General features: G+C 40.4%; 1 protein-coding gene across 3 annotated transcripts in view; it reads right to left on the reverse strand.

Moving 5' to 3' along the window:
* A1CF (APOBEC1 complementation factor) overlaps positions 1 to 21,536 on the reverse strand; it is a 102,428-nt gene that overhangs the window by 10,748 nt on the left and 70,144 nt on the right. For 2 of the 3 annotated variants that reach the window (XM_043983144.1, XM_043983146.1), the window contains 6 exons: positions 17,332 to 17,496; positions 11,724 to 11,821; positions 9,966 to 10,239; positions 7,185 to 7,393; positions 1,558 to 1,694; positions 728 to 873 (listed from right to left, as the gene is read on the reverse strand). In XM_043983144.1, the coding sequence (XP_043839079.1) occupies positions 728 to 873; positions 1,558 to 1,694; positions 7,185 to 7,393; positions 9,966 to 10,239; positions 11,724 to 11,821; positions 17,332 to 17,496 (1,029 nt within the window). The remainder of the gene's footprint in view (positions 1 to 727; positions 874 to 1,557; positions 1,695 to 7,184; positions 7,394 to 9,965; positions 10,240 to 11,723; positions 11,822 to 17,331; positions 17,497 to 21,536) is intronic. The other variant, XM_043983145.1, reaches the window with a different exon arrangement.

The raw sequence follows: 21,536 nt of genomic DNA on the forward strand, positions 1-21,536 counted from the left end.
GTGTCAGAGGTGAACTTCTAAGAAATTATAAAGTACAAGGCCTGTACAACTCTACTGTAATTTACAGTGAATTCATTCCAAATGGGAGACATCCTTTGTGAGATATGGGAAAGTCCTTGGGAATATTCTTGATTGTTCATACTCTCATGCTGGTCAATCAAGAAGATCAATATACAGAAACCCAAACTTAAACATATTGCAATGATAACCAATAGGGGACTGGTTATTCTCATCACAAAAATAATAACAGCTAATATTTATGGATAGCACATCATTTTACAGTTGAGAAAATTGAGGTCAAGAGGTGAAGTGACAAGTCCAAAGTAACACAAGCAGTGGATTGCAGACTAAACCCCCAAAGTCTTGACTCTTGGTACAATGCTTTTCCATGAGAATGTGTTGTTAATTTCCTTGGCAAACCTTTCATTCATGTATCTTGCAAAGACAAACTTATCACGAGCATAGTCCAAATATATTTTCATGATTCTAAAAAGAATGGAATTAGAACTCAAAAGAACTTCACACATATTCTAGTCCAAACCTTCCATTTTACAGATGAGGCAGTTGAGGGGGGCAAAAACAGAGAGGTCAAGCCACTTGCCCAAGACCACACAGCTAAGATGTTTCAGGAGCTGGGCTTGAAACCAGAATGTTCAATCCCACAGCTAAAGCTATTTGAGATGGGACTTTCTTTGTGGAACACAAATTAGTGCCAGTTTTCACCCACCTGGAAAAGCAGCAGCCGCAGCGGCAGCAGCAGGAGGAGCTTCCGTTCCCTCCATAGGAATGCCCAGGGTCTGAAGAGTGTATTCAGCTGCATATGTTTTGGCTTCATCAACAAAAGCACTAAGTTTTGGAGGCGTGAAGGGGTGACTGTAAAGCAGAGGAGATGTTAGATTTGGGACCATTTTCCAAGTTTCTCAGCTAGATACATGTTGTTCCTCACAGATTATTACCATAATAACCTGGAAAACATTTGTGGAATCATAGGATTGGAGAGAGCTGGAAGAGACATGAAATTACAGATTGTTCCAAATGTATGGTGAAGTTGATGATGATGGTAAGGATTATCCAGCTCCTAGATTGGCTCAAATTTTTGAATACAAATCATCTCAATTCTGTACTCTATGTTTTGACTATCAATGAAAAGTGAAGGGAAACTTTGACTAGAATTTGTCAGAAGGTAATGGCTAAAAATAAAAAAAAGAAGGTAATGGCTATAAGCATTCAACCCAAGACCTTTTCCAATATTCCCAGATATCTTTATAATCACTTTGTATATAGTTTGTATTAATTGATCTGTGCATATATTGCTCCCTCCCCCACCCCAGTGGAATAGAAGCTTCTTGAGGGAGAGGACTGTTTTGACTTTATTTTCCTAGCTCTAAAACTCCACAGAGCATCCAACATCAAAATGACAAGCATTTAAAACAATGCCCTCTTCTCAAGAAACTTGAATTCTTTTGGGGGCTTAATAAATGCTTGTTGAATTGAATTCAACAGAGAGAAACCACCACCTGCAGCGAACAGGGGAAAAACCCCAGAAAAGCTACCCACATTGCTGGGTTCTGGTTGGCAAGAGCTGGAATGGAGACTTTGTAAAGGAAAAGTTGTCTCTGGTCTTGGCCAATGGCTGAGTGGAGCTGATACACCGGCTGTCCCCAGTTATTCTTCTGGCAAATTTCTTCTAAGACCTAGAAGAATAAAAATAATAACTTTTATTCTATGTGGTTTTTATTATTCAATCATCGATTCATTGCTTCATTTGTTCATTCATTCATTTATTTATTCTATGTGTTTTTTAAAACAAATGTTACACTTGGATTACTTCTCCAAATCTGAGAGTTTTAAGCTTCCATCTTCTGAATTCATGCTTATATAAGAAAGGCAGAAAATGCTCCATGGTTTAATGACTCATAGACCTTGAGTTGAACTCAGGTGAAAATCGAACAACTATTAATTCATAGATGATTCCCCTAGCACTTGCTCTAATACACTTTTTTGCATAGCTGTTAGCTGTTTCACTTTGCCCCAAGTACTTACAATTGTCATTTCAAGCTTTAACCTCAATTTTGTTTGCATTGTGATTGCTGCTGGGTCGACTTTTCTTTCCTAAGATCATCCATAATTTCTGCATAGTGTACAGGATGCAGAAGTACCCTCCTTTCAATTTACTGGGTCACAGTTGTCAAACCTTACCTTTGCATAGAAAACCTAAGAAATGTGCTATTGTTTGTCCAAGGGAAAAATTCCAAATGGGTGGTCCTATATTGTGGTCCCTTTCATTTCTCTGCCATATCCTATTGACCATCTGTGGCATCCTCTGCTTTTTATTAATTACCCGCACCTTCTTTTTCCTAAGTATTTTGCCCCCAGACTTACTGATTTAATCATAAGGATTGTGTCAGTCTTCCAGACTAAAGCCAATTTGGATGATGACCGGTGTCTAGGACAGGCTATAGTAGACTATTGCCCATGCAGTAATGTGTTTCCAGAAGAGTCCACAAAGTACAAGGCATAGGAAAGAACCAAGAGTAAAGGTGTGGGGGAATAATTCTCCAAAGCTCATAGTCCATAGAGGGATATTATTTGAGTAATCCTTTTGGAATTATATCACGGAATCACAGAATTTTAACAGTAGAAGGGACCCATCTATTCTAGTCCACATTTGAATAGGAATTCTTCCTCTAAAATATTTCATGTTATATAGAACATTCCATGTAATATATGGTATTATTGCTTGATCACGTGCTGTGAGGAAGCCCATGCATTTTGGTGACTCTAGGATGTCTTAACCTCTGACATCAGCCTAAGTTTGCCTCTCCTCATCTTCCATCCATTATTCTCAGTTCTGCCCTGGAGGGCCAAGCACAACAGAACCAACTCTCTTTTATGTAGAATCATAGAATTTCTGTTGGAAGGGACTTCAGTGCCCAGCTAGTCCATTCCATCACTGAGAGAGTCCCCACTGTAACCTACCCAGAGAGTAGTTATCCAGGCCCTTGAAGACTTCCTAGGAGCAGGAGCCTTCCCTCCCTCAGCACAGTCTAGTCCACTTTGGACACTGTTTCATTTACTCGAAGATAATGATCACGTCTCCATCTCAGCCTTCTCTTTTCCAGATTAAGCATACCTAGTCTAGTCGGCAGATTCTCATATTGGATGATTTTGGCATCCCTTACTATCTTGGTTGTTCTACCTTTAGGTCTTCTGAAGCTTTTCAAGATCCTTCCTATAATGTGGTCAGAAGGGAACACTCCTGAGACAGTCCCATCTGCTACTCTGGGTGTGGTCCTAGGGTGCTGGTCCCACTGGTGTTCCAGGCAGAGTGTCTTCCCTGTACCTCATTTCCAGGTGTGGTCCCACCATGGTCTTACAGGGCTCTAAATGTGACCCATTTAGAGGCCAAGTGGGTTCACATTTGGCTCTTTAGTGCCCTCCCTTTCTGCCCCCACTTTGCAGGTACCACATTCAACTGCCTCTCTGGGATATAAGTAAGTATGCCTTAAACCTACCATCTTTGGGGCAGAGATTTCAAGAGGAGCCATGCCACTCTCTCTGAACTTGGAAACATTGTTGATCAGAGACCCCCTGGATGAGTTAATGTTCTCCCCAGGGCATCATTCTGAGGGCAGTGAAGCTTCCTCTTGGTGCTTTCTCATCTCCACCATCAGCAAGCCCCCTTCTCCTGGAAATATATATATATATATATATATATATATGTGTGTGTGTGTGTGTGTGTGTGTGTGTGTGCATGTACATGTGTCCACACATATGTATATATGTGTATCCACATTTTTTGTGTATACCTACATACATACACCCTCCAGGCCCCAGAGCTTTCTTTGGCTGCCTGTGGGATCTGGCTCAGCTGACTGACAGCTAAGGTGTTAGTGATAAGCCTTAATACTCCCAGGTTCCTTGTGCTTTAACGAGAGGCTCTGCAAAGCCCAAAGGAATGCCCTTGTTGTGTTGTCATGCATGAGGAGTCCCCCACATGCCCAGATATATGGAGGGCTGATATTTGGGGGCAGACCTGAAGACCCCCCCCAAATTATATCATAAGCCACCTCATACACTGTATCCCTCATTCAAATGACCTAATGGTCATTTGTTGGGCACCTGGTCTCTGCCTGTTTGTGTGCTCAGGGCTCCAGAAGGTACAGAGAGGAATCTAGCTAAGAGTCTAGCCAAGGGCAACTTCTTATGTACTGGGGAGATAAGACATATGGGCCACAATCTGGCCAATCTGAGGTGAGCAAGTATTTTTTTTTTTCAAAGCACAAAAACCGATTTTCTCTTCTACCCCTCGCCATTGGGAAAAAAACAAGAGAAACACAACCGTTGTCACAATATTGGGCAATTCTTTAACAGTGACACAATATCTTAGACTCATATAGTAACTTAGGGGCCTCACTTTACCTATATTGTTTGATTTGACCCCCACAACAACCCTGTGGGGGTGCTATCATTATTCCCATTTGACAGATGAAGAACTGAGTCAGAGTTTAGTGACTTTCCAAAGTCACATAACTAGTACATGTCTGAGGCAGGATTCAAACCCAGATCTCTCCGACTGCTATTCCTGTGTTCTCTTTGCTAGACCAAACTGCCTCATAAGAGTTGAGAGCAGTCTGGACTTTGCTGGACAGAATGGCCGAATCTCAGAGTTAGAAGGGTCCCCTGGGGTCCTCTATGCAATTCCATACTGGAAGCAAGTATCCTTTTGGTTAGTTTGGAATCAGACTCAGTCTATTTTGTAAATAGACAGACAATGAGCCAAATGTAGATAAAATCCAGGTCCCATCAGCAGGGACCCAGAACTATAGCTCTGCCTGTTTATGGATCTGGCATGATCTTTATAGCTTCTTACTGAGGACTATCCTCTCTTACCCAGGATTTCCCCCTAGGAACATTAGAATTTGTCTCAGGCTCAGATCTATACAAGGGCTAAAAAGACGACAGTATGAGTAGCTAAGTGGTGCAGTGGATAGAGTGCTGGCTTGGAGTCAGGAAGTCCTGAGTTCAAATCTAGCTTCTACCCTGGGCAAGTCACTACACCTTCTTTGCCTCAGTTTCCTCATCTGTAAAATAATTTGGAGAAGGAAATATATATATATGTATGTGTGTGCATGTACATGTGTCCACACATATGTATATATGTGTATCCACATTTTTTGTGTATACCTACATACATAAATACACACACATAAACACAAACACACTTCAGTATCTTTGCCAAGATGACCCCAAATGGGGTCACCAAGAGTTGGACTTGACTGAACAACAGCAACGACAACAACAAGGTACAATGGAAGGATTTAAAGGCCCTTTTGTATGACCCTGGGTCAATCATTTCACTTATTAGTAAAATGCAGAAGTTTGAGTAGATGACTTCTAAAATTCTTTTTAGCTCCATATTTATGTTGCTATAATCTATGATTCCTCAGCTCCCAAGCAAGTGGTTTAGCTAACAATATGTGGAATACAGAATAGGTTTTATTTCCTGCAACAAAACACAGACTTGTACTTGTGTCAGTAGGCAGTTCAGAGAGCCCTCCTTCCATTCCCATGAGTCTTTTTTTTTTTTTTTGGTGAGGCAATTGGGGTTAAGTGACTTGCCTAGGGCCACGCAGCTAGTAAGTGTTAAGTGTCTGAGGCTGGATCTGAACTCAGGTCATCCTGACTCCAGGGCCAGTGCTCTATCTACTGCGCCACCTAGCTGCCCCTCATTCCCATGAGTCTTCACCATTCCCCAAGAACATAGATGGTACCCAAGAAATGGTAAAGAAATGTGGAAATACTTCTATATGATATAGAATGAAGGAAACAGAACAATAATGTATGGAGGAAAATGAAACCAATAACAAAATCCGAGGCACACCCAAAGGGGAAAGATTAACTGGAAGAAGACACATGCAAATTCTATGCTATTGTATTTGTTCTGATGGATTACAAAACTAGTTGATGAGGAGAATGCTGTGGATACCCATTTACCTAGTTTTTATCAAAGCTTTTGATAAAGTGTTTCATAGCATTCTTATGGAGAATGTGGAGAGCTATGGATTAGATGAAAGAAATATAGTTGGATTCTGGTGGGATATCTGGACTCAAAGAGTAGTTGGTAGTAGTTCAATGTTACCATGGCAGGCGGTTTCTCTTAGGGGATCTCAGGGATCTGTGCTTGGCCCTGTACTTTTGAACATTTTTATCAGACTAGAATCAAGGCACAGATTGGCATGCTCAAAAGTTTTGCCAATAGCCCAGAGCTGAGAGGAATAATCTACATGCTGAATTCAGGATCCAAAGGCATCCTGTCAGGCTAGGGCCATGGACTGAATCTACTAAGATGGGATTTGACAAGGGTAAAGTATTGCACATGGGTTCAAAAGATAAACATCACAAGTCCCAAATGGGAAGCCTGAGGAGTACTAGGGGAATGGTTGTTTCACTGTCATCTACTTCACAAGACTTCATCTGAGGGATTGTGTTTAATATCATGGTTTAAGGAGGGCACTGGATAAGCTATAATGTCCAGGATGGTAAAGTCAATGACATATGAAGAATCACTGAAGGAAATGGGCAGTTTTAGCTTGGCAAGAAGATGACACAGAGAGAAATGATGGCTCTCTTCAAGTAGTTGAAGGGCTGCCATGAGGAGGAAAGATTGGCTTTATTCTCTTTGGCCTTGGAGGGTAGAGCCAAGGGTAACAGGTGGAAGTTGAAAGAAGCCAATTTAAGTTGGATATTAGGAAAAGCTTTCTAACAATCAGAGCCTCCTTAAAATGGATAGGGCTGCCTCACTAGGTGTTAGCTCCCTCTACTTGGAAGGTGTCCAATCAGAGGCCAGACAGCTACTTTTCAGGTGCATCATTGGGGAAAGAGTTTCCCTTGGACTAGCTGCTCAGATCTCTTCTAATTCTCCAGTTCCATGATTCTATTCATTTTATACCCATTTGGCTTGCTTTTAGCAAACTAAAATAGTTTGTAGGTTAGAGTTTTCATATACCTTTATTCCTTAATTTGTTTGGTTGTCTATGAATTTAGTTATTATTCTTTCATTCAAGTATTTAAAGAGAATAAGGTATCATTTCACTTATTAGTAAAATGAAGAAGTTTGAGTAGATGACTTCTAAAATTTCTTTTAGCTTCTTCCACCGCTACTTCCAGTTCCTACTACCTACCTGAGGAGCGAGTTTAATCCCTTGAGGCTTTAGGGTAACTGGATTCATGGGAGTGAGCTCCATCCCAGGTAAAATGTCATAGAGTTTGTCTTCTCCCCTCTTGTCTCCTTTGACCTGATAGCCACGCCCCCGGCCCGGGTAGGCCAAATATCCACGACCGCCCAGTCCTCTAACTCCCGCAGCCCCTACAGGGACATTCATGTAAATTTCTAGGAATGTAAGAAGGTATTAAACTGAATCAAACCACCAGAAAATCACCCTGATTCTTACTGTAATGGAAAAGTTAGCCCCCATCACATTGATTATGCCCCTGAAGATGGGTCATGATGTAGAATTCTAATGGAAGGAAACTCAATGCAAAGTATAATTCACATGAGAAAAATAAATGACCTTGGAAGGACACCAATAGTACAGAGATTTGCCTTTCGTCCCTATGGCCGGCTGGATCTCTGAGCTCAAAGTGACTTTTCAATTTTGGCTGCTAATTAACTTAGCTCTCAGAGAGATTTGGCAAGAGAATAAAATGGTGCAATGGTTTATTATGGCATTCCAATGTGACCGAACTACCCTGCTTATAATATTCTGGCTTGCCTTTGGACTCTCTCCTTTATCAGCAAAATCAAAGTCACTGCCTACACATTAGGATACTGGACTAGGAAGCAAACCACCATTTTGGTTAAGTTCTTCATATTTGCTTCTTTGTTCTGCCAATGTGAGATTCAACTTTTCATTGAGTTTGTGCGTAGATTACTTTTGATTTTAGCTTTACTATTTTTTGTTGTGCCATATTGCTGATTTGATTTGCCACTGGTGGCATAAAAGGATAGGAAAAGTAATTTTGTCAATTACTCTTCCTTCAATCAGCATCATTGGTTCCTAAATAGTCAGAAGATAGATTTTTTACCCCCTTGCTTAAAGCATAGAACATTCTCACCTCCTCCCTCTTCCCCCATGCACACATTACAACTGGTTCATTTTAAAGGTATGAATTTTGGTTCTTCATTGACATGATTCCCCCAAGAAAAGTGTAGTAGGCTGCTTCTGGAGAAAGAGGAGGTCTTTAAGCAAAGGCTAGATGACCACATGAGGCATGTTGTAAAGGAGACTAAGGTGAGGGTAAGGGTTGGACAGCATTTCACTTTAGGGACCCTTTCCACTCTGAGATTGTGAATCTCTGCAGCGTTTGATTCTAAATACAATTAAATGTTCCTCTATAGCCTTCCTTTCTGCTCAAATGATCCAGGACCTGGAAGTCTGCATATGTGTGTGTGTGTGTGTGTGTGTGTGTGTGTGTCTTTTTCCCTCGCCTTCATTAGATGTTTTATTAACTGGAAATAGATATTATCTGGCAGCCAGACCGATTGTTTCCTTTTCTGATTGGAATTTAATTCCTCATTCTCTACTATCACTCAGAAACAAGTTAATTTCCTTACATCCCCATGAGAAGTTGCAATCCATATTTCTAAATGGAGGTAAGATGAGAGCATCCCACTATATTAGGTGTTATCAAATTAATAACAACTCTTCATAGGCAAGGTGGTATTCTAACCACTACCAATAGAATGTGTATTCTGAATTGTTCCTCCATTAGTGGTGAGTGGATTATGCTGAGCTATTCATGTTCAAGCTCAGTCTCTTTGGGGCACAGGATGCAGAGCTAGGAAGGACTTTGTTGTTTGTATCCTTAGCACTTAGCACAGTGCCTGGTGAATATTAGGCACCTAATAAATGTTTATTGAAGTGGATTGAGTCTAGTACTATTCCCACATTTTTACAGAGGAGGAAACTGGAGCCAAGAGAGAGGAAGTGGCTTATTAAGGGTCATCTGGGTAAAAAGTAGCAGGGCTCTTGTGACTCATGGCATACATTTATTCCTCCATCCCACCTCAGCTACATACAGACATGGCCATGGTCAAATCCTTGATCTTACCACCACTCTTAAGTAGAGATTGACTGTCACAATGGTTCCCTTACATGGTCATGAGCTCTGAACTTCCTTTATCTGATCATAATCTTTTGTCAGTCCCCCTATCCCCGTGCCCTGATCATCATTGCATCATTGCAAACTCCAGTTCTTCCACCTCTGTTCTTCCCCTGGCCATCACTCCTGCATGAGCTATACTCTCTTCTCTTTCCCATCTTGACACTTTAGTGAACCAATTCAATCCTACACCATCCTTTTTTCACTAGTACCTTACCCCCTTTCCATATAATTTTCTTACCCTAAATGATTCCTATCTGCATCAGCAGAGGGAGTGCCCCATAACAACGAGCTCCAATCTCTATCTAGAAGCTCATGAAAATGACTTATTAACATGGTGGTGGGGGTTGTGGGGAAAGGAGTGAGCTGTAATCTACATCTCTGGATGATGTATGTACACTGATGAAATCACAGATGCTTGATGCTTTGAATAAGAGTAACAATAACTACTATTACACTTGGAATGAGGATCCAGACTGGGAGTTGGACTTTACCTTGGGCTGTAACCAAATGACCTAACTCAGAACAAGTCATTTATCCTTATTTAATTGAAGCTTTACTCTCTCTCTCTCTCTTAATTTTTAGTGAAAATATAAAAAAAAACCCTTTTACCAGTTGTAATGTGATTAAAAAAAGGATTGCTTATTTGATACAGTAGGCATAACATGTGATTTTCAAAAACCAATTTCCATTCCCTATAACTACAACCCACCCCCCCATGTAATCCATCTAAAGCTATTGCAAAACAAATCATTTGAAATCTTTCAACGAGTCTTTGAAATCTAAATGGCAGGTGTTACCTCTAATAGAAGGGGGACGGATGATGGTTCTATTGCTGAGGTGTCCCTTGGCCACTGGAAAGTGGAGGTTTGGAATGGCTGCATAGGCCTGTGGAGCATAGAAGACAGGTGCTCCCAGGTAGGCTGTGGCTGGGTCATAAACATGTCCCAGTGAGTAAGTGTATTCCCCTTGTAGCACAGTGCCCCGGCCACCTGTGCCTCTGGTGTATCTTACGTAACTGTCTTTATCCACTGGCTTGGCTAATGTCACTTCAATAGGAGAACCATCCAATACCTGTCATAAGAAGAAAGTTAAAGTGAGGAACAGGAAAGGCAACTAAGTTCAGGTAGCATTTGTCCCACCTTTGTTTGCTCTCACTTTCTAGGTTTAATTAAGCAAACATACTCTATGTCCTATGGCCTTACATCACTAAGTCATGAGTGGGTGGAAGGTAGTGGGAACAACAATATGCCACCATGCGGGGCATGGAAAAGAATATGTGTAACTTCATTAAAGGCCCCACCTTTGGGAAGATGGGTTCAATAAGAAAAATAAACCCTGATACTCCTTGTATCTTGCCTCCTGATCTGGATTCTGCTTGTAGCGGACTCCATATGCCTAAAATCAGTTTCCTGAGCCCATCCAACACTAAGTCTATGATTCTGGTCCTATCGTCTTAACCCTTTGGGTACAAAGTTGAAATATGAAAGAATCCTGCACCAACCCAGACAACTGACTTTTATATACCCCATCCTGACTTGGACCCTATACTCTTCCCCTCAAGGATTCCCTACATCTCCCATGCTGATGCTTGCCAGAAACACAAGCAATGTAGATGTTGCCCTGGGTAGGATATAGAACCCTACGCCAATGAAGCCTACGCCTTTCCCCATTAGTACCTTATGTATCCCCTCATTTTTATACAAATTACACAATGACTCTTATACGATAGGGGCCAGTCTGATAATGTTATGTATACCAGCCCTGAAGGCAGTGCAAATTTAGCTTAAATTTTGGCTCTTTCCCAAACACAGGTTTGGATGGAAGAAGAGAAACTCTTTTTTTGTTTGTTTGTTTGTTTTTGCAGGGCAATGAGGGTTAAGTGACTTGCCCAGGGTCACACAGCCAGGTAAGTGTCACGTGTCTGAGGCTGGATTTGAACTCAGGTCCTCCTGAATCCAAGGCCAGTGCTTTATCCACTGTGCCACCTAGCTGCCCAGAAGAGAAACTCTTGTCCTAGGTATGGTATCAGTTGGGTTTCTCTACTTCCAGGCCTATTGCCAATGCAAGGTAGGTATAACTCCATGATCAAGTGATTGTTGACATGTGACCAAAATGTAATGAAACTGTTCCCAGAAACAGGATGTGGAAATCATTTTTGCTACTTCTCATTTGCACCTTGACTATAGAGATGACTGGGAAGAGAGAGGAAGAAAGCCAAAAGACAGGTAGTAGAACACCATGGAAAATGTGCTAGTTTGGAAATCAGAGGCTCTGGGTTCAAATCCTGTCTCTGTTGCTTACTACCTGGGTGTTGTTGGGCAAGGAATTTAACCCCTACAGGCCTCAGTTTCTTTATGTGTAAAAAAAAAGTGCTTGGACTGGATGGCTCTGAAGGTCTCTCCTAGCTCTAACTCTACCTATGAAACTCTGACATTATGGACCTAACTAAGCATTCACATCAAACTCCTACATTGGTCTCTGGTCATTACAAGGTGCTGGCGTCCCTTTCCCCTCGAGATATGGAAGCTACTCATTGGCTCACATTCCTGCATTACCTTCCCATTTAAAGCCTTCATCGCATTCACAGCATCTTCACGGTTATTGAAGTGCACAAAAGCATAGTCCCGGATTTTCTTCACTCTCTCCACAGAACCTACAAGGAAGGAGGAAAAATGAGGCTGTTAACAGAGGTCACGCTAGGCTGATTTCACACCTCGGCTTCTCTTCTCGGGCAACTTAAGCAACAGAAGAACATCTAGTCCGACACCCTCATTTTATGTCATTTTTAAAGGATGTCTTTTAAAAAAATTCTCCCATTACCAAACACCAAATAACATGGCATTTTCATATATGTTGTAGTCTAGTAGGAGAGGATTGTATGTGAAACTGCAAATCTCTATTACATACACTTTCCATTTCTTTTTATGTGTGTAATAAATACATGTCAGTTTCAAGGCTGTCTTGCTTGCATTGATTTCCTTCTGGCCCTCTTTCTGTTTTATTCCCTTTGGGGAAGGAGCAACAGGAACATATACCTACCCCCTTCCCCTTTCTCCCAAATTGAAAAATTTTCTAAAATATTGATTATATATATATATATGTACAATGTATATATGAGACATATATATATATACAATATTGATAGTATATATGGTATTGCTAGATATGCTATTTATATATAGTGTGTATATAAGTATGCATGCATGTATATACACATAGATTTTATTGATACTTAATTTTGAAGGGCTCTTCAGAGGAGTGTTAGTGATGGATGTAATAACAAATGGATGAACTTCAAAGTCCAATTTCTTTCTACAATGAAATAATAGTGTGAGTGTGACATACACACATGTGCCCACACATATATGATGTAGTCATTATGGGAATTTGTTTTATTTATCAATATTTTAGAAGATTTTCAAATATAGAAAAACTAGATACATATATACACACTATATACATTTCCATATGCATCTCTGTACAACGCAGTATATTTACCTATGAATATACACATGCATATGGATTTCTGATATTGTAACTTGAGTCCCTCACACCTCTGCAAGGACATGGTGAGTATGCTTCATAATCCCTACTCTAGAAATATAGTTGGTTATTTTATTGATAAGCGCTCTTAAGTTTTTCAAAGTTGTTCTTTTTCTTTTTCTTTTTTTTTTTTCCTATTGAGGCAATTGGGGTTAAGTGACTTGCCCAAGGTCACACAGCTAGTAAGTGTTAAGTGTCCGAGGCCGGATTTGAACTCAGATACTCCTGACTTCAGGGCCGGTGCTCTATCCACTGCGTCACCTAGCTGCCCCACCTCAAAGTTTTTCTTTACACATTGTTGCTGTATAGCTGTTCTCATGGTTCTGCTTCCCACTTCACTATTTCTCAGTTCGTAACGTTTCCCCAGATTTTCCATCCTTTTAATTATTCATGATGAGATATTAATATTCCATTACAGCCATATACTATATACTATAAATATATTTTTTCTCCTATGATCTCTTTGGGGTATATATGCATAGTTGTGACTCTGCAGGTAGAGTTCCAAATTGTTTTCCAGAATCCCTGGACAAATTTACAACTTTGCCAACTATGGATTAACATGTTTTCCCTGTCTCCAACCATTTGCCATTGTCCTTTTTTGTCATTGTTGACAATCTGATGGATATGAGGTAGAAAGTCAGAGTTGCTTTAGTTTATATTTCCCTAATTTTTAATGATTCAGAGTAGTTTTCCATTTGGTTTATGATTTCTTGGATTTCTTCCCATAAAAAGCATTTCTTTGACCATTTATCTACTGGAAAATGGTTCCTATCCTTTTTTTTTTTTTTTAAGTGAGGCAATTGGGGTTAAGTGACTTGCCCAGGGTCACACAGCTAGTAAGTGTTAAGTGTCTGAGGCTGGATTTGAACTCAGGTACTCCTGAATCCAGGGCCGGTGCTCTATTCACTGTGCCACCTAGCTGCCCTGATGGTTCCTATTCTTTTCTTTCTTTTTTTTTTTGTGAGGCAATTGGGGTTAAGTGACTTGCCCAGGGTCACAGATGGTTCCTGTTCTTAAAAGTTAGAATCAGTTCCTTATAAATTTTGTTTATCAGACCTTATTCAGAAACTTATTACAAAGACTTTTCCTCCCAGTTAATTGTTTCTTTTAAAATTTTAACTGCACTGGTTTTGTTTGTGTAAAACTTTATAATTTTATGTAATCAAGAGTCTATTTTATCTTCTATGATCTTCTGTATCCCTTGTTTGGTTACAAACTTTTCCCCCAAGTTCTGTTCAGAGGGGTATTTTCCTCCTTGTTCCTCTAATTTGTTTATAATGTGACCTTTTATATCTAAGTCATATATCTGTTTGGAGTGTATCCTGGTACATGTTGTGACATATTCACCTATACTTAATTTATGCCAGAATGATTTCTAGTTTTTCAGCAGTTTTTGTCAGATAGTCAGTCCTTATTCCAATTACTGGGGTCTTTGGCTAAACCCTTCATTTTACAGATAAGGAATTGAAGCCTAGGGAGGTTATCCAACTTGCACAAGGTTGCACAGGTAACAAGTAGCAGGGTTGGGGTTTCAACCGGGGCCATCTCTTTCCAAATCTATCCCCCCTTCAATTGCCTCATGCTGTCTCATGATTTGGCATTCAGCTGCTTTTTTAGGAATGCTTTGGTTGAAAAAAGTAAACTACACCTGTGTAGTCAGGTGAGAATTAGGTAAGCAAAAGTCATCTGGAGAACCACTAAAAAAGGAACTAGAAAGGGGAACCATATGGGGCTCTGCTGGGAACAGGGTTCTATGTCCAGCCTAATTAGTCCCTATAAGGATGACCATTTGTCTTTGTAGGAGGCTTTATTTTCAAGGTGCTGTTGTTAGAGGGCAATGAGCTTTTCCATGTCTGCTAGGTATGGACAATTGAAAATAAAGCTGAAAGTTGCCCTAACCTGACCTTGCTGCTCATTTTCTTCTTAGACTTTAAGCGAAGTGAGGCTCCTTGATAGGGCCTCCTGGTGTTTTGGGGTCTTCCCTCTGGAGGCCATACTTTCGCTTCCATGCAGACTTTCACTATTCTCCTTCAGTTCCTTGCTATCCTCTCTCTGAGCATGAAAAAGAATAAGTACAATGGGTATCATTAGGGAGCCTGAGAGTCTAGGCGACAAATTAAGGGACACATGCATAGCATCAGCCAAAGAGAAAGTATCTTGGGAGGGAAAGGTGAATTGCTTTTCATTATTCTTGTTTCAGCTAAAAGGGTCTAGATACAGCTCTGGCTCGCTATGATGAACTAGGAGGAAATGCTGATAAATGACTAGCTTTTCAGCATTTTCTTTGAAATTTCTTTCTTTCAAAAAAAAGTTCAGCAGCTAACTGTTCGATATCATAAGCACCACTCCCTCCTTCTGGGTGGTATGCCAACCAAGAACAGAGAAGGAAAATGGTTCAAGTCATAAAAGACAAGCCACATACTGAATCAATAGGATAACCCCAGAGAAGGTAATGTTCTTCCCTCCTAACAGGGGAGAGGTGATGGATTATGGGGGCAGAATGTTGCAAACAATGCCAGATGTAGTTGCTATATTAGTTGTTTTTGCTTTTTGGTTTTTGTTACATGGGAAGGTTCAATTCTGAATGAATAGATGTTAGCACTACAGATTCAGAGCTAGAAGAGATGTTAAGAGGCCACAAGTCCAACTCCCTTATTTTACAAATGAGGAAGCTGGGGCACAGAGAGGTTAAGTGACTTTCCCAGGCTAGTGGAGTAGTAGGGAGGAGAAACAATATCTAGGAATGGCTGTGTTATAAATATAAGAGGATCACTTAAAATTGTTCTGAGTAGTCTTAACCCTGTATCTTCAGTCTGAACCAGGACTCTATGAAAACTCAACTGTTGTTATAGAACTACTTTGGAGACCCCTGACAACTGGAAAAGCAAAACAACTGACATTTTTATAGCACTTCTTGGTTGACAAATTGTGCAGTGTATAGAGAATTTGGTGTGGAGTTGGGAAGAGTTGGGTTCAAATATGGCCTCAGACACCTACTAGCTGTGTGACTCTAGGCAAGTCACTTAACCTTGTTTGTCTCAGTTTCCTCTTATGTAAAATGAGCTGAAGAAGGAAGTGGTAAACCAATCTAGTATCTCTGCCAAGACCCCCCCCCCCAAAAAAAAAGGGGTTATGAACAGTGGGACACGACTGAAAATGACTAACCAACCACAAAAGTGGAAGTTGGAAATAGATGATTTCAGGCCTCATATGCAGTTAAACTTCCCAAGAACAAGAGCTGTCCAATAGCAAAATGGGTTTTCTTGGAAGGTGGTGGACTTTCTCTCACTAAAGCTCTTTAAACAAAGACTAGATGCATATGAACTGGGGGTGTGGCAGTAGATGATATTCTTCAAGTAAGACTAGGATGCCTCTGAGGTCCCTTCTAGTGGAAATTCTTTGACCTTTTTTTGACAGCCATCTGATGGAGAGCTGATGATAAAATGCCCAGCCATTCTCCATCTGCACAAAGATAGCAAATGTTCTTCAGTTTTAGCCAGAGGGATTTTAGTGATGTTTTTGTACAAGGGGTATGGGCCTTTCAGCTCTGTGTACATGATAGCTCAGTAAAAGGGATTTATTTCTGTGAAAAGCAGGAGACAGACAATATTTCCATAGAGTTTTGGGTGAGGAAATAGACTTCACAAGTTTTCTTGGCCAATGTGAACAGAAGCCCCATGTCACAGTGTTTCTGTTCCAGTCTTAACACAGATTGCTTTCAATGCTTTAAGAATTTTGCAGAGAAAATAACATGTGGATTAATTCAGAATATCAACACAGAAACTTAATATTGGCTGGGACTCCCTCAGGGCTATTCTTCTCCTACTAGCACCCCAAAATAAATCCTTTTGAAGATCCCTGACAAGTGATTATCCTATCTTTGCTTAAAGACCTTCCGCCAGGGGAATCCCTTTTGAGGCAGCCTGTTCCACTTGGGAGCAGTTGAAATTGTTAGATAGTTCTTCCTGAAAGCAGACTAAGTTCACTTCTTTGTAACTTCTACCCATGGCTTCTCTTTATTCATCTTTGGGTCACACAGAATAATGCTAATTTCCCTTTCACAGCACAGCCTTTCAAATACCTCAATATTGCTCCCGTAGTTCCCTGAATCTTTTCTTGTCTATGCTAAGTGTCCTCAGTTCCTTCAACCAATCCTCATATGGAATGCTCTGAAGCAACTTCACCCTCCTAGTTTCCAATGCCCTTCTTGAACTGTGATGCCCTGACCTGAACACAATACTCCAGACTGGTCCACCTAGGAGGGAATACATGGGGATGATCACCTCGCTAGTTCTGCATGCTGGGACTTCTTACAGCAGCCAGTAATTAGATATGAGATATGATTACCATATCTTAACTGTTGATTCATTGAAATTGCAGTTCACTACCCCTAGATCTTTCTCTGATGAATGGCTTTCTTGCCTTAATTCCAAAGCTGAGTTTTGGCATGAAAGGATTATTTCATCTTTTAATTTGCTCACTAAATATTCAACTCTAGGACTATCTGAATGAAGGCAGCCCTCATCAAAGCTGTGAAGACTTGTATCAAGACCAAATGCATGGACCCTCTCCCCTCCCCAAATGGAAGAGGGCATCCCCTTCCATGGAAATCTCTACCTGGTCTAATATTGTTGAATTCCTTTTCGATGGTTTCTTCAGAGGTAGACAGCATGAGGTTTCGCACATAAAGGATTTTCACAGAAGACATTGTATCTTCATCAACTTCTACTTCTGGTTCTGCCCAGTCCACAGCAATGGGATGTCCCCACAACTGAATTCTTCCTATTGAGAAGGACCAGAAGAATGATTGAAAATGGTAGTAATTTAGGTTGCAGGCTGCCCTGTTTATTCTTTGAATGGCTTCTTATGTGCCATTAATTATAGGTTCAGAGATTTAGGTCTCAAGGAAAACTTAGTAATCATCTAGTCCAATTCCCTCTTTTTTTGGCAAGGCAATTAGGGTTAAGTGACTTGTCCAGGGTCACACAGCTAGTAAGTGTCAAGTATCTGAGGCCTGATTTGAACTCAGGTCCTCCTGAATCCAGGGCTGGTGCTTTATGCACTGTGCTACCTAGGTGCCCCTGCAATTCCCTCATTTTACAGTTAGAGATACCAAGGCCCCAAAAGGAAAAAAAAATGACTTCTCTAGGTCATAGACAATAAATGGCAGAGCCAAGATTTGAACCCCGCTCCTTTGCCTTAAGATCCAGAATACTTTCTATTGTACCAAGCTGTCTCATACAGGAATTCCATTCCAGTACTGCCCCTTTGATAGTTATTTGCCTTATCAAGGCCACTTGCTCTTTTGTTTCAGTTTCCCCCTTTATAAAATGAAGAGGTTGGACTAGGAGACCTCTAAGGTTCTTTCCAGTTTTCAATCTATGAATCTGGAAATCAGAAAGGAGAAAACATTTAAAGTAGAAAGGTGGACCTTGTGATACATTTTGGATGAGACTCAAAAGTTGTCTGGTAGAGAAATGGGGATGATACATGTATCTATGTAAGTGAAGCGGAAACTGAGTCTGAAAACAGGCATGAAGGAGCCTTTCAGATATTTTTAGTTTCTAAAATTGACCCACTGAGATCCACAATTAACATTTTATTAAGTACCTACCATGTGCTAGGCACTGTGCTAAGTCCATGGGATGCAAAGAAAGGCAAAAGAAGTTTTCTGCTCTCAAGGAGCTTACAGTTTAATGAGAGAGACACTGTGCAAAGAACTATGTACAAATAAGGTATGGAGATAAACAGAAGATAATCAACAGAAAAAAAGGCACTAGAATTAAGAACATTCAGAAAAGCCTTTCTGTAGAGAGTGGGATTTTGTCTGGGACTTGAAGGAAGCTAGGAGGCAGAAATGAGGAGGGAGAGAACTCCAAACATAAGGAATAGTCAGTGAAAATGCCCAGGGTCTGCACATGAAACGTTTTATTTGAAAAATAGCAAGGAGGCCAGTGAATATGGTAGTGGGCGGGTGGGATATAAGGTGTAAGGAGACTGGAAAAGTAGGGAGGTAGATTTAGAGTGACAGAGGATTTTTTATTTGATCCTCAAGGTAATATGTAGCCATTGAAGTTTACTGAGTGGTGTGTATGTTGTATTGTATGTGGTGTGTGTATGTGTGCATGTGCATGTGCATGTGTGCATGTGCATGTGTGTGTGAGCATGTGTGTGTGTGTGTGTGTGTGTGTGTGTGTGTGTGTGTGTGTGTGATGGTCAGACCTACACCTTAGGAAAATCACTTTGGCAACTGAGTTGAGCATGGACTGGAGTGAATTGGACTTGCAGCAGGAAGACCAAGGAAGGAGGCTATTGCAATAGTCAAGGTGTGTGGTGATGAGAATCTGCACTAGAGAGGTGACAGAATCAGATAAAGAGACATACGTAAGAGATGTTGTGAAGTAAAATGGAAACACTTTGGCAATAGATTGGATCTCGGTTGTAGGGGTGAAAGGTTGAGGATAATGTCTAGGTTGTGAGCATAGATGCCTAGGAGGATGGTGGTATGTTTCACAGTACTGGGGAATTTTTAAAGGGGAGAGGGTTTGGGGGGTAGAGAAAGATGAGTTCAGTTTGGACATATTGGGTTTAAGATGTCTTTCGCACATAACAGCTGTGTGAACCTGGCTAACTTATCTCACCTCTCCCTATCCCCCCTCCATCTTCTTTTCATCCAGCTTGCTAGCTGTTCATGTACCCTCACGAGCTCCATGACCTCTCCAACTCTAGCACCACAATTGATCCACTTTGGCATTGTTCTACAAAGCGTATATCAGGATATACCTCAGGGGCAATTGGGGTTAAGTGACTTGCCCAGGGTCACACAGCTAGTAAGTGTCAAGTGTCTGAGGTCAGATTTGAACTCAGGTCCTTCTGAATCCAGGGCTGGTGCTCTATCCACTGTGCCACCTAGCTGCCCATGACCCTGTAACTTTCTATACTAGAGTATCCCTCTCTGACTTCCACTCCCTTATGTATATTGTCCCTTCCTTCAGAGTGGAAGCTCTTCAAAGCCAATTATTGCCTTCACTTATGCATTTGTATCATCAGTCCTTAGTGCAGCATTTGGAACTTAATCTGTGCTTGTTAAATGCTTTTTTATTCATTCACTCACCTATCCATCAATTCCTTCATTTATTCAATGTTCTAGGAAACTTCCTTAGACAATAAGTTGCAGTAGTGGCACTGATCTGAATTGGTAGAGGGAGTTTCCTCACTAGGAGTTCCCTATACCAATGAAACAACAACCCTACCACAGTGTTGTGAGGTTTAAATTAGGTAACATATGTTAACCATTTTGCCAATGTAAGAAGACTACATACATTTTAGCTGTTATGATCATAAAGCGGAATGTATTTCACAAGCAACAAATTATACATAAAAGTAAATATAACAAATCAAGATGTAAGTCTAGGGGTTTCTTAATTAAAACATGGGAAACTATGATCTCCATTCTTAATTAAAACATATGGGAAACTATGATCTCCATTCAAAAAACTATTTGTGCTTGTTCTAGAAAATGGTAAAAGATTACAGGACATGGAAAGAAAGAAGAATGGACGGATTTTGTCTACAGAGAATCCTCTATTTTCCATGTATAGTTTATCTAACACATCTGGAGCCTGGTTACTTCTAGTAAGAAGCCTATACCTATGACTGAATACTCTAGTTGGAATTCTGTCTTTATGTAGCATATTGAAGAATGGACTGTTTCAGTTAAATGTTGGGGTTCCACTATCACTGAAGGAGAAACTGTGAGAGAAATCTTGACAGATCTTTATCATTTTTTCTGTTTCTTGTCCTTCCAATATGAACTTTAAATATCTTGTATGATTTGTCTTAATTGGGCCTCCTCTTATATGAATCTTCCTATAAGCTTGTTCCCTCTAATTTTTTTCTGTTTTCATTTTTACTCTTTTTTCTTGTTCAGCATTGATTTTGATCTTTTCCCTGACAAGTCAGTTGTCTGACTGTTCAAAGACATGCTTTGAAAATGGCTGCTGCATCAGTCGTTAGTCATTTCCTGTGTGTTAAATTATAATTAATTTCATTTTGGGATGTTATGTGATGCTTTCACATCCTATGCCGCCTGAAACTTTTTTCCATTACAGATTTGATGATCCATAGGTCAGAATTATTCACATGATCTACAAGCTTTGGGGCCTCTTTAGTTTCTTAATCCTGAGCCATATTTTCCAGCATATTTTCTTTTGGGCCATCCTCTATGTTCAGGTTGCTTTGAATTCACAGACTATTAAAATATATATTGATCTGATTTTCAGGGAATCATTGAGTTCTTAATTAAGAATATCTTAATAGAATTTCATTTCTGACACAGATACTGCAACTATCTTCAAGGTGATCTGTTTGTATAGGAATTTTAATATGAAATAACCAAGTGGACCACTGAAAGATAATTGTTATTTTCTTTGTTGTTATGCAGTTGTGTTTGACTCTTCATGACTCCATTTGGGGTTTTCTTGGTAAAGATACTGGAGTGGTTTGCCATTTCATTCTCCAACTCATTTTACAGATGAGGAAGGTGAGGCAAACAGGGTTTGGTGACTTGTCCAGGGTAACTCAGCTAGTAAGTGACTGAGGCTGGATTTGAACTCGGGTCTTCCTGACTCCAGGCCCAATGCTCTATCCACTGTGCCCCCTAGCTGCCCCATTTCCCCCCTTAGATGTAGGATAAACATCAGCTCTGCTGTATTATTTCTCTAGGGAGAACCTTTGAGTAATCCTTCCATTTTGCCTTCTGTTTCATACATAGCAAGGAAGTCCATACAGTTATGATCCAGTTTCAACTTTTATTATGTGAG

Source organism: Dromiciops gliroides, chromosome 2, assembly GCF_019393635.1.
Source record: "Dromiciops gliroides isolate mDroGli1 chromosome 2, mDroGli1.pri, whole genome shotgun sequence".
NCBI classification, from domain to species: Eukaryota; Metazoa; Chordata; class Mammalia; order Microbiotheria; family Microbiotheriidae; genus Dromiciops; species Dromiciops gliroides.